The 12,993-nt window shown below is 44.7% G+C and overlaps 1 protein-coding gene across 1 annotated transcript in view; it reads left to right on the forward strand.

Moving 5' to 3' along the window:
• The window catches only part of C14H10orf67 (chromosome 14 C10orf67 homolog), a 137,289-nt gene that overhangs the window by 22,107 nt on the left and 102,189 nt on the right, over positions 1–12,993 (forward strand). The window contains exon 5 of the mRNA XM_032885175.1: positions 6,670–6,825. Coding sequence (XP_032741066.1) covers positions 6,670–6,825 — 156 coding nt within the window. The remainder of the gene's footprint in view (positions 1–6,669; positions 6,826–12,993) is intronic.

Below are 12,993 nucleotides of genomic sequence, written 5' to 3' on the forward strand. Positions count from 1 at the left end.
GTGAGAGACTGTCTCAAACCGGCAAAGCAGAGAGTGACAAAGTAGCGCCCTGGACATCCTTCTTTGGCATCTGCATGGGACCTGTGTGTACCCCCTCCCAACATATACACTGGTGTGCACCCCTCCTACTCCACACCAGTTCACACACACACACACACACACACACCAATGTGCAACCACATACACACACACCAGTGTGCACTCCCACACACACCAGTGAACCTCCCCCACATAACAGTGTATACACACACATACACATATACACACACACCAATGTGTAACACACACACACATACACACACACCAGTGTGCACCTGCTCCCCACACACACCAGTGCACCTTCCCCACATAACAGTGTACACACACACACACACACCAATGTGTAGCCCACACACACACCAGTAGCAGCCCCCAGCCCCCTACACACACCAGTGCACCTTCCCCACATAACAGTGTACATACATGCACACACACACACCAGTGTGCACACATACACACCAGTGTGTACCTCCCCCCACGTACATCAGTGTACACCTCTCATACATAACAGTGCACACACACACACCAGTGTGCACCCACATACACACACCAATGTGCACAAATACACACACACACCAGTGTACACCACCATACACATACTAATGTGCAACACATACACCAATGTGCCTCCCCCACACACCAGCATGCACCTCCCATACATACACACACCAGTGTGTACCCACACACCAGTGCACCTTCCCCCACACACACATCTGTGTGCACCTCTTCACACACACCAGTGTGCACATACACACACCAGTGTACACCCACACACACACCAGTGTGCACGTCCCCCCACACACATAGAAGAATCCTCTGGAATTTCTGTTTATGGTTAGAGAGTAATTCAGAAATGTATGGCTTATTAGAACATTAATCATCATTCATGCCTTCAATAATTACTGGAAAACTGTTTTTAATATACAACAAATGTTCAAAAAATGGCAGAAGAATGACCATCACTCTCTATATGAGCAATTTCTATTTCTAGGAGTGGGAAAAGGAAATAGCTCAATTCTGCCTGTTACCAAGTTTTCATAAACATATGCTAGCTCAGTGTGTTTAACCAACCCACATTAGTTGTGCTTAGGTGCTTTATCAGATGAAAAAAAATGTTTATATTAGGTTAAATTAAAGTCATTATTTGAATCTTCACTTGGGCTTGTTAGCTTTGACTTGGCTCATTACCTCACAAGCCTTGCTAATCCTGGCCACCCACTTCGTTCAGGTTTAGTCATAAGGAAACAGCTGAGCCTTGAAAATTTAACCAACCACCTGCAGAGGGCAAGAGTAGCCGGCTCTCTGCTGCCCCCTGGAGACCAATTAAGGATGTAGTTACTTCTCCAGCTCCGAGCATGGGTCTAAACCTATTTAATTGTTTATTTGTGTGAGATATTATATTGTTTTATTTGCAAAAAGGAAACTTTAAACACTCACATCATTCTTATATTTTTTCTTTCAGAAAGGTATTATTTTGCTGTAGTTCTAATAAAAAAAGAAACCACTCTCAGTTTTTCAAATGGGGATTTAATAAGAGAACTTAGGTATTTAAACAGCCTGTAGAACAGAGGGATAACAGAATGACAGCACCAGCTTTCAAACTAATAAGCATCGTCTCAGGACTATGGGTGGCTTCCTCTTCCCATGACCTGTGGTCTACCCTTTATTGATAGCTTTAGACTTCCTTCAAGCCTGTCTAGATATGTTGTGGCCCTATATGAAAACTATCTTTAAACAACAAAAACTAGTCTGGTGTGGTGGCGTAGCCTTTGATCTAAGACTTGAGGGGCAGAGGTTAGCAGTCTCTGAGTTTGAAGCCAGACAGGTATACATAGCTAGCTCTAGGCCAGACAGGCCTTCCTAGTGAGACACTATCTCAAACAGACGAATGAAACAATCTTTAAAATTATACTGTTTTTCGAATTAATACTGTATGTGTGCATGTTCCTCTGTGTGTATGTGTGTGCATGTGAGTGTGTGTGTTTGCGTGTGGTGTGTGTGATATGTGTGTGTGTTGTTGTGTGTGTGATTGTGTGCATGTGGGGTGTGTGTGATATGCGTGTGTGTGGTGTGTGTGAGTGTGTGTATGTGGGCTGTGTGTATCTCAGTGTGTGTGAGAGAGAGAGATGTGGGGTGTGTGTGTGTGTGTGTGTGTGTGTGTGTGTGTGTGTGTGTGTGTGTGTGTGTGTGTGTGTGTGTGTGTGTGTATGTGTGTATGTGTGTGTGTGTGTGTGTGTGTGTGTATGTGTGTGTGTGTGTTGTGTGTATGTGTGTGTGTGTGTGTGTGTGTGTGTGTGTGTGTGTGTGTGTGTGTGTGTGTGTGTGTGTGTGTGTGTGTGTGTGTGTGTGTGTTGTGTGTATGTGTGCTTGTGTGTATGTGAGTTTGTATGTGTGTTTGGGTGTATTGTACTTGTGTTTGTATGTGTGTGTTTTTTTGTGTATGTATTTGTGTGTATATGCATTTGTGTGTGTGTTTGTATGTGTGTGTGTTTGTGTGTGTATGTGTGTGTGTGTGTGTGTGTGTGTGTGTGTGTGTGTGTGTGTGTGTGTGTGTGTGTGTGTGTGTGTGTGTGTGTGTGTGTGTGTGTGTGTGTGTGTGTGTGTGTGTGTGTGTGTGTGTGTGTGTGTGTGTGTGTGTGTGTGTTGCTGAGATGGAATCCAGGACCTTAGGCAAGTGTTCTAGCAAGTTTATTTTTTTTTATTCTATCTACTTGTGATTTTCACAGCTTTTTCATTTCATTCCTTCTAATAAATAAAATAATTTGGGAGTGATTATTCCCTCATCAGCAAACTTCCCATTTTGCACTTTTATTAAAAGTTTTGTGGGTCAGAAATGTGTCATGAACTATGAAGGTTTTACCATTTACAGAATGCATTTCCCCATCCAAGAATATTATCTTGGGTTGTTGATTCAGTTCTGCCCTCTATATCTCAAAAACGTTTTATTATTTTGTTTATGGAAGTTGTAAATAGTTTATACAGCCAAGTTTGTTTTCCTGAGTGTTATAGTTTATTTCTTTAAAAGGTGTAATCTCTTCTGTCAAATTTTTCGACTTATTACTCACGTATACTGAAAACACGGGTATTGTGTATCGAAACCACTTAGCAGCTCTACTGAAATGCAGTTTGCATAGCCTAAAATGTACCCATTGAAGGTGTACAAGGTAAGGTTGCTGTGAACCCAGCATGGTTCACTTTTAGGACATTTCCCTGCACCTCTAATCCATTAGTTCTACTTCTAAGTATTTCCTTGCCTTCAAGGGGAAGAGAATTCCTCCAGTTCCCAAGGAAGCTCAGTGGGGCTGAGCTCTCCGCTTGGTGATTCTTGGTCTCATGCTTCTTTTGCCTTCTTATTCCCTAGGGTCACTGGTCCCAGCATCTGCCATTGTCGAAGCAGCGTTTCATGTGTGTAGGACTGTCCGAGTCCCTTGGCAGGATACAGAAGGCCACTGCCCCTCCCGACTTCTGTCATTCCATAGCTCATTCCCAAACTCCATGCTTCAGCAGCACCAAGCTGTTTGGTTCAGCAGCACCAAGCTCGGTCTGCCCTCTGCACCCCTCAGGTTATTCGACACCTCCCTGCGATCCTCACACACTGAGCCTCTTCCCTGTTCCTCACACACCCAGGTCTACAGTTTTCTTACTGAGCTTCTATGCTTGCTCTGTTATTGAAAGTGGCACATCAGGCTGAGAGTGTAGTTCAGTGATAGATGCTTGCCTAGGATGTGTAGAGTCCCAGGTTCAATCCCAAGGACTGGCAAAAAAGTTAAGGGGTTCCCCAAACCCCCACATTAATCATACTGCTACTTCTGTCTTAGGTCAGCAATATCTATTTTATATATTTCAATTTTCCAATGCTGGGTGCTTATACGTTTACAACTCTTACGTTCTTCATGTAAATTGATTCTTTTATTAGTATGTAGTGACTTCTGTCTCTTGTGAGAACAACTGAATCCAAATTTCTTTTGTCTGATGTTAGCGTAGTTGTCCTTGTTCTCTCTGGGCTTCCAATTGCAGGGGAAATCTTGTGTTATCTTTAAACCTTCAGCCCCTGAGTATCCTTAAGGTGAGCTTGGATCTTTTAGAGATAATACATTGTTGGATCATGTTTCTCTGTCACTCGGTCACTGACCTGTGTGTGGTGAGACACTTAATTCACTTACACCTTGAAGTGATCGCTGAAGGGCAAGAAGTTACTTTTGCCATTTAGTTGGTTGTTCTGGGGTGTGCTCCTTCTACCCCTTCTTCAACTCTCTTACTGTCTTGTCACAGTCTGTTGGAGTCTTTGTAGTGGCATGCTTTGTCTTGTAACTCTTTATCGTCGTGTACTGTGGTGGGCTGAAGAGACCACCTTGGGGTACCTAAACTTACTGCACCTGGATATGCCAAGTTTGCTTGGTATCCATGGGAGGACTGCCCTCTTCTGAAGAGAAACAGAGGAGGAGTAGTTGGGGTTTGGAGGGAGGGAGGGGAACCTGCATCCAGGATGTAATATATGAGAGAAGAATGCATTTAAAAAATATACTGAAGATTGCTTTAACCATGAATACTGAAATAGGAGGGGAGAAACCATTTAAAGGTATTGATGCTTAAAAGGAAGGCAAAATTGGAAAATGCTGAGCCTGGCTATACAAAACCTAAAACTGCATTTGTGGCAAACCCTGGTGACACATGCCTGTAATCCCAACATTTGGGATGCTGCAACAGGAGAATTGTTATGACTTTGTGGTCAGTACGGTCATCCTTGTGCATTCCAGTCAACTTGGGCTATAGTTTAAAAGCCTGTCTCAACAACAACAACAACAACAAACAACAACAACAACAACACACACACACACACACACACACACACACACGAAAAGAAAGAAAAAAGAAGAAGCTAGGGGAAGGAGAGAGAAATGGAAGGAGGAAGAGAGGGAAGGACGTAACTTCATTTCAATGCCATCCAACTCTGCATACATTATATTTTCCTTCATCCAATATTTTATACTATCACTGATGTCATATTTCATACCGTTTAACATTACTTATCTATGAATTACTTATCACAGCTATAGTTACTGTCAATGCTTTTGACTGGGTACTACAGACAAACCTGTATCCTGGGAGACTCCTGGGATTCAGAGCTGCCCTGAATCGTGGCTTTTGTGGGGTTGGAGCTGGGTTTCAGGGCTTGCCTGGCATGGGAAATTGAGCTAATGTCTTCAAGCCTGTGTGAGCATCTCCTGATGGGTCTCTGGGTGTAAGCACATGGCTACCGTTACACTGGGGCTGGGGTAAGAAGGAAGTGGTTCACAGCACTACTCTCAATGGGACATGAATCAGAAGACCCTCCTCTGAAGGCAGGGAGACACAAACCTCCTTGAGGGTGGGTCCCTTGGAGGTTGTTACTACCGAATGACAGCCAAGGTCGTTCCAGAGAATTTCAGAGTTTTCTATATGGCTGAAAGCAATGGTTTGACTCGAGGGCATGGACTAGTACCATTGCCGCTCAGTCCCTGGGAAGGTGAGACTGTTCTTAAATCACAGCTAGGCAGGCACTGGCTGAGTTTCAAGGCCAGTTCGGGGTCTGCAACCATAATAGGCCAGTGGTCCTGTTACCAGAAACTGTAGGCGTCCATGTCTCCTCTGAAATTCCTTAGTGTCAGTGGTGGGACGAAGGCCAAACATTCATTGCTAAAACCAGAGCAGTGAGTCCATTTATGACTGTCATCAGAACTGTTATGGTCAGGCCTGCAACTGGGTACAGACCTGCCCCCACCCCACCCCAGCCATCTTCTTTGAGATGAACTAGAGTTATGCACCTTCTAGCTGGGTAGGCACCTTTGTTCACAAATGGCTACCAAATTCTTGCGGCTGAGGGAGGGAAACTTCCTATTTAGTCATCGTCCTCTTCTTCACCATTACTTGTAGGGCAGATAAAATTTGAACAGCGTGACACATTGCATTGGTACCATATTGCTTTATCATGCATTTTAATTTAGAAGGATTTGCCAAGAAATGTGGGCAAATTACAAAAATAATAAGATAGGCTTGCAAGGCAGGAAGTCAGATTGACCATTTTCCCAGGGGAGCCTTGAAGGTGTCATTCAGAGAAGCGAGGAGATAAGATGGAAACCCAGTGCAAATAGTCAATCTGGATCAGACTGCGGGGACTCTAAGGTCAGGCAGTCTATTTCCAGTGTGGGTAAGACCAGTACAATTTGGAAATAAAGTTTTCTGGTGTGATACAATCCCCAATGCACAAGGAAGTATATTTACATTGAAACTCAACTCAGGGTTCTGGAGATAGGCTACCTGAACTAGCTTACGAGCCTAAGAGTCTGGCCTGGTCTCAGTTGTAGAGAGGCCATAGAGGTCATGTAGACTATTAGTCACCTCCGGTCCTGGTTATAGGAGCTTGGTGTGACCCGGCCCAACAGACATCACAGATCATCAGAGAGTTAATCATTTTTCAGTTCTCAGCTTTCTGGATGGGAGAACAGGTTTTTTTCATCTTTCCCATTGGAAAGACAATGCTGTATGCTTAACGTTCCTGGTTTCTCTGAAGATCTGTGGGCTCAAGGTCCCTTGTGCTCTGCCCTCAACAAGTTTCTAGTCTGATTTGTGACATTTCTCTCTTCCCTCCAGAATTTCTTCGAACTAGAAGGCGAAAAGGCCGCCCTGCAAGATGCAGCAAATGTCAAAATGGGTGTTTTGTCGAAAAAAATGAGAGAGAAAGAAGAAGTTATTAGGAGTTTAAGGAATGAACTAGAACTATATGAAGAGTTTGGATTTAAGAAAGTTGTAAGTTTCATATACTTTCACAATAAATTAATTATAATTAATATTAATCCATCTAAGCAGGATCATAGAGCAATAACCCTGGGTTAAAAATTAGTAAGAAGTGAGCTGAGGAGATGACGTAAAATATAGCAGTGAGGACCTGCATTCTTTCCCCAGTACTCGCATGAAAGCCTGGCATGGTGGTGTGTATCTAGGACCACAACATGTGGGGAGGGGCCGAGGCAAGAGAACCGCCTTGGGCTCACCGGCCATCACTGGACAAATCAGTGATTTCTAGGTTCAGTGGATGGGTCTATCTCCAGCAACAAGGTAAAGCGTAAATGAGGAAGCCACCTGACATCACCTTCCGGCTTTGGCTTCCACAAGACCTGTGCACCCATCTACATGTTCATGTGTGCACACATATACCAGCTCAGAAAGAAAGAAGGCATGAGACTGATTCCGTGTACCTTGGTAATCTCTCCGCACCGTAAGCCGGCCCAGCATTTTGTTACTCGGTGGCACATTCCAGGAAGTCCAAGTTAATTATAAAGAGGAGCACTCTAATTGTCCTCAGATTTTATCGTATAATGGGAATGAAATAACCCTCCTTCAGTGCCAAGAAATTCCATTCAAGAGAATAACAATGTGCGTTTTTATTGTAATTTCTAAGACGTCCATCCTCTTTGCAGTCAGGATAGCTGAAAAGGCATGAAGCAAATCTCTACAAGTCAGAGGCTTTCAAAAAGCCAACTGGGATGGACCGAACTGGGGTGACAGGGAAGTGAGAAGAACTGGGAGCAGGAATGATGCAGAAGCCTCTTGTTGGCCGAGAACCCTTCTACAGTGTCGTAATACTTGTTCTAAAGCTTGCCGATAAGATACTCTTTGGAGAGAGATACTCTGGTGGGCTGAAGGGATAACTCAAGGGTCAAGAGTGATCGTTGCTCTTCCAGTGGCTCTGCATTCTGTGCCCAGCACCCATGTTGGGCTACTCACGGGCCAGCTGTAACTCCAGCACCAGGAGACTTAATGCCTTCTGGTCTCAGCAAACACAGAGGTACACAAACATGTGTATGCACATGCACACACAGAGAGACACACACATAGGAACACACGGACACAGAATACACAGACAGACACAAAACACACACAAACAGACACGACACACACACAGAGAGACACACATACACACAGACACACACACAGAGTCACAGAACACACACACAGACACAGAACACGCACACAGACATAGGCCTGTGAGTATATGCCTTTAGGTGTCCTCTTCTCTAGGAGCCTAACAAACATGACTGGTTTATCCTGAAGAGCCCCTAACTTCTAGAGCTTTAACTGATCCATTGTAATCCTGTTCAATATGTGGTCCCCCCACCCCCCCTGTGGCCTTATTCACAGCAGCCGTTTGAAGGGAAAGAACCCAGAAAGCGTATGTGCCACCATCACATGTGACTGGAGTATTGCTTTCGCAGGAACTCACATGCACATCTGCGTGAGCCTGACTCTTCCTTCAATGACTCTGTTAGAAGCCCCGTGCTTAAATGCATGGTAAACCTGTTCTTGCTGCAAATGAGCTCATTCTGAAAATCTCTGTGGCATAAGTCAAGGATCTGCCTTTACACAGTGGGCGTCCCTGAAAGATGAGGGAAGTCACTAGGGCGTTGCCCACGGTGGTGTGGAACTGTCCTTACGCCCTTCTCAGCTGACAGAATGACTTTTAAATCAAGATTTGGCGAAGGAAAAAAAATGTCAGATTTTGCTACTGACAGTCTCCCTAGCAAGGAAGTCACCGCCTTCCTGCTGAGGCTCAGAGCCAGTGGGGACAACTGTGCAGGACAGCAGAAAGGGGAGCTCGAAGGTCTGTCTGCAAGAACTTGCAAGAAATACAGGTTCATTCTCATCTCTCATTGGTTCAGCACGACCAGCTGTCAGGGACCCAGCCGCGGTCCAGAGTCACAGAGAGGATTTTATCATGAGCCTCTAAGAGCAAAACGATGCCTACATGTGAGTCACAGGACTGAAAATAAGTAGGTGAAGCTAGAAGGCACACACACACACACACACACACACACACACACACACACACACACACACACACACACACACACAACTGAACCCCAACTGATACTGAGTCTCCCTCGTCCAAAAATTCCTACAACTTCAGATTTCAGATTTATTTTGAATTTCACCGTAGTTCCCTACCGGCTTGCCCGTGGAAAACACTTTATTAAATTCTTGAGGAACAAACTTACCTGCCATGTACATCCTCAGCTGTGGCGTTCCCTTTGAAGTTTCAGTGTAGACTGCTGCCCCCTCTAGTGGCTCAAAAATCCCCTGAGACATCACACAGTGCTGACCTGCAGAGGGCAGAACTTAGAAAAACAGTTAACGTGTCAAAGGGAGGACCAGAAAATGGCTCCACAGGTAAAAGAGTTTGCAACACAAGGAATGAGTTCCATTCCTAAAACTTAAAGGTAAGCGAACAGACTCCACAGAGCTGTTGTCCGCCCTACACTTACATGCCATTTCGCTCACGCCCCTCCCTCACCCCCCACACTAGTGAGTAAGTATTTAGAGGAAATATCAAGAAGAATACTTTGAAAACATTTGAAAATAATCAGGCTTTGCTTAGACAACGTGAGACCGAAAGATTCTTCTGATAATCAAATCTCACTAGCGGCTTATTTATGTCCACAAGTGGTCTAGCTATCATCCTTCCTGGCTTGGTTCTGAAGGGACATCCGGTGAGATTGGCTACAGCAGGCAATTTGAAGACTGGGTCTCTTCAAATGGCAGAAGCCGGGGTCCAGATGATATTCTTAATGCCAGTTTCCTGGCAACAACTTCCTTCCAGTTTTTATTCTGTGGGAAATCAATGTGACTTAGCCGCAGACTTTTGTAGTTTGCTGTGCTGTCAGTTGAGTAATCTCCCTGAGAATTGTAAAGAAAGCTACCCCATTACAGACATGTTCATGTGCCTGTGTATACAGATGCATCAGGGGATATATGTGTGTTGGTGCACGAGCGCATACGCACACACACACACACACACACACACACACACACACACACACACACACACACACACACACACACACACACACACACACACACACACACACACCACACACACACACACACACACACACACACACACACACACACACACACACACCACACACACCAAACACACACACACACACACCCACACACCCACCCCCACACACACCCCCCACACACCCCCAACACACCCCCCCACCACACACACCACACACACACACCACACACACACCACACCCCACCCCCACACACACACACACACACACACACACACACACACACACACACACACCACACACACACACACACACACACACACACACACACACACCACACACACACACACACACACACACACACACACACACACACACACACACACACACACACACACACACACACACACACACACCACACACACCACACACACACACACACACACACACACACACACACACACACCACACACACACACACACACACACACACACACACACACACACACACACACACACACACACACACACACACACACACACACACACACACACACACCACACACACACACACACACACACACACACACCAGCACACCACATATTGACTTTAATTTCAGCTAGGTTTTTTAATTGGGTCGGCCTTCATTTTTCCTTCCAACCCCAACATAGCCAGGCAGTATAACCTCCATCCACTCACCCTCCATTGACGAACAGATCTGCTTGTTGTCAGCAGCAGTAAGACAGAGCTATCATTCAAGAATGGCTACTCTGCAGGGCTGCGCTGCCGTCCTAGGGTGCCACTTTCCTGGTTGTCACTCATTGGGGAAGCACCTGCTCTTCTATGTGGCTGTCACGAGAATCCTGCTCGACCACCCCCTGCCTCCCTGCCCCTCACAAATTGAGATGTCCGAGTGCCATCCCCGGAGTCTGCAGAATTGAGATGCTAATATTACAAAGGGGAACTGCCAAGAAGGCACATGGAGAGATCTGGGCAGGGAACATCTCAGACCCTGCTTCACATGCGTCACCTGCAAAGATTGTTCACACAGACTCACGGAGGCGGTCTGGGCTGGAACCTGAGACACCACCTCTCCAACAAGTCGTCCAGCGATGCCTAGGCATGTGGTCTAGAGCAGGGAAGTTGTGCATTGTGGAAAGAACTTTGGGACGCACCTCTTTCCAGATTCGGTTTCGAGTTCTGAGACCTGGGATCAGGCAAACTGCAAGCCTTGCTCCCAAGAGAGTTTGTGGCCATCCCACCTGTGAAAAGCCTCTTCTTCCTAAACGATGGGAGACTGGAAGCGGGAAATTGCCTTTGGAAATTTTAAACTCCAGAACGATTGTAAATGACACTGTTTGGCTCCTACGGCTGTGCTTTTAAGCCCCCAGCTAAAATTTTTTTGAGAGGTCTCTACCTTCCTAACCTCCTTTTAGGAACACAGTTTATTTTTTAAGGAGATTCATGATTTAAGCAAGACAGAGCTAGCAATGTGGGGCAGATGGCAGAAGGGACATCACCACAAAACTTGCCACTTGAGTGTGAGAGGGGAAAGCAGCAGCCAGGAGGAAGGCTTTGTCCTCTTTGCTAATGAGTGTCCTCCTTGCCCTGGGTGTCGGAGTGGTTAATTTCTTGTAGTTCCTGAAGCTGCCAGATGGTGGGGACAGAGCTAAAGGCTAACCTCTGGAGAACCAAGGTTGCTGGCTGATGTTGTCTGAAGGCAAAGCGCCTCATTCTCATGTGTTTTCCCACACAGAAGCTTAGAAAGTATGTCAGCTGGAAGTTGCTACCACTTTGTCATCTGGTTTTTCCTCCCGCAGTTCTTAGGTTATGGCTGATAACGGACACCCGTGTAATCCTCTACGGATGGTCATGATCTGCCCGGTGGGAAATAGAGCCTTAGACCGACTCAAGTCAGCATTGCTTGTTTATGTTTGAAGAAATCCTGTTAGACCATAAACACATTCCATAATAGTTTCAATTCTAATTAAGTGAGACTCACGGATACTAAGGATCTCCCTTTATTTTAGAGGAAAAAAACCATGCTGTTCCTTAATTGCTTGTTAGAAGAGTTAGTGTCCCTTTAGTTACGCATGTTAGAATCCAAGCACTATAGACGCCTAGTTAGGAGGATAAAGAGTTAAAGACCACGGGCCTGAGGGATGCCTCAGAGGTTAAGATGCTGCCTGCTCTTACAGAGGACATGGGTTCAATTCCCAGCAACCACCTGGCAGTTTACAGTTCCAGGGGATCCTACATCTCCTGACTGCCAAGAGCACCAAGTATTCAGTAGTGCACAAGCATGCATGCAAGCAAAATACTCATACACACAAATAAGTAAATAAACAAGATAGCCAGCCCGGGCTGTAGAGCGATAATCTGTCTCAATAGCAGTAGATAACTAAAATTAGAAATTAATTATGCTGGAATAATTTAAATAGAATAAAGAGTCGAAAGCTCAAACTTTTGTACCCAATCTTAGTACAAAACTCAACAGTGTATGTCAAATGCTATTAAATCCAATGTATATGATTACAGTTCCATTAATAAGGAATTAATTTTAGAGGGAATTATTAATGTATTTACAAGACATTTCAACACTTGTTTTTCTTCTAAAACACAGAGAAACATTTTAACAAATTACTTTCTGGTTTCTTTAAAGTTAAGTCAGAGGACAGTTCTAGAAGGCAATGAGTATATCAGGAAGATGGCGTCGTTTTCTGAGTATCTAGTTATCCTTCTTTATTTGCAATCATGGAAACAACTCATAATTCAGCTAAGGTCACTTTAAAGTTCAAAAGTATTTTCAAGTCCCTGGTAATTTCAAAACAAAACCTGTAGAATTGTCTTCCTACTTTAGCATAAGAACGTGACTGTTATTTTGAAATTGCATGATCCATGATGAGGTATAAAATTCCGCACTGTTCTCCCTGATCCACAACATCTTAATTTTTTTAAGTGTGTCCATAAAATGTAGACAAGCATAGGAGCGTATATTCAGATGTTTTCAATAGCTTTGAAACAGACAAGAGGAAGAAGAAAGAAAGAGTAGCCTTCTGAAATAAACTTCTGTTGCATAGGGAAAAGCCTCAGTCATAATGGACGTGGCAAGATTTA

The sequence above is a fragment of the Rattus rattus genome, chromosome 14, assembly GCF_011064425.1.
Source record: "Rattus rattus isolate New Zealand chromosome 14, Rrattus_CSIRO_v1, whole genome shotgun sequence".
NCBI lineage: Eukaryota > Metazoa > Chordata > Mammalia > Rodentia > Muridae > Rattus > Rattus rattus.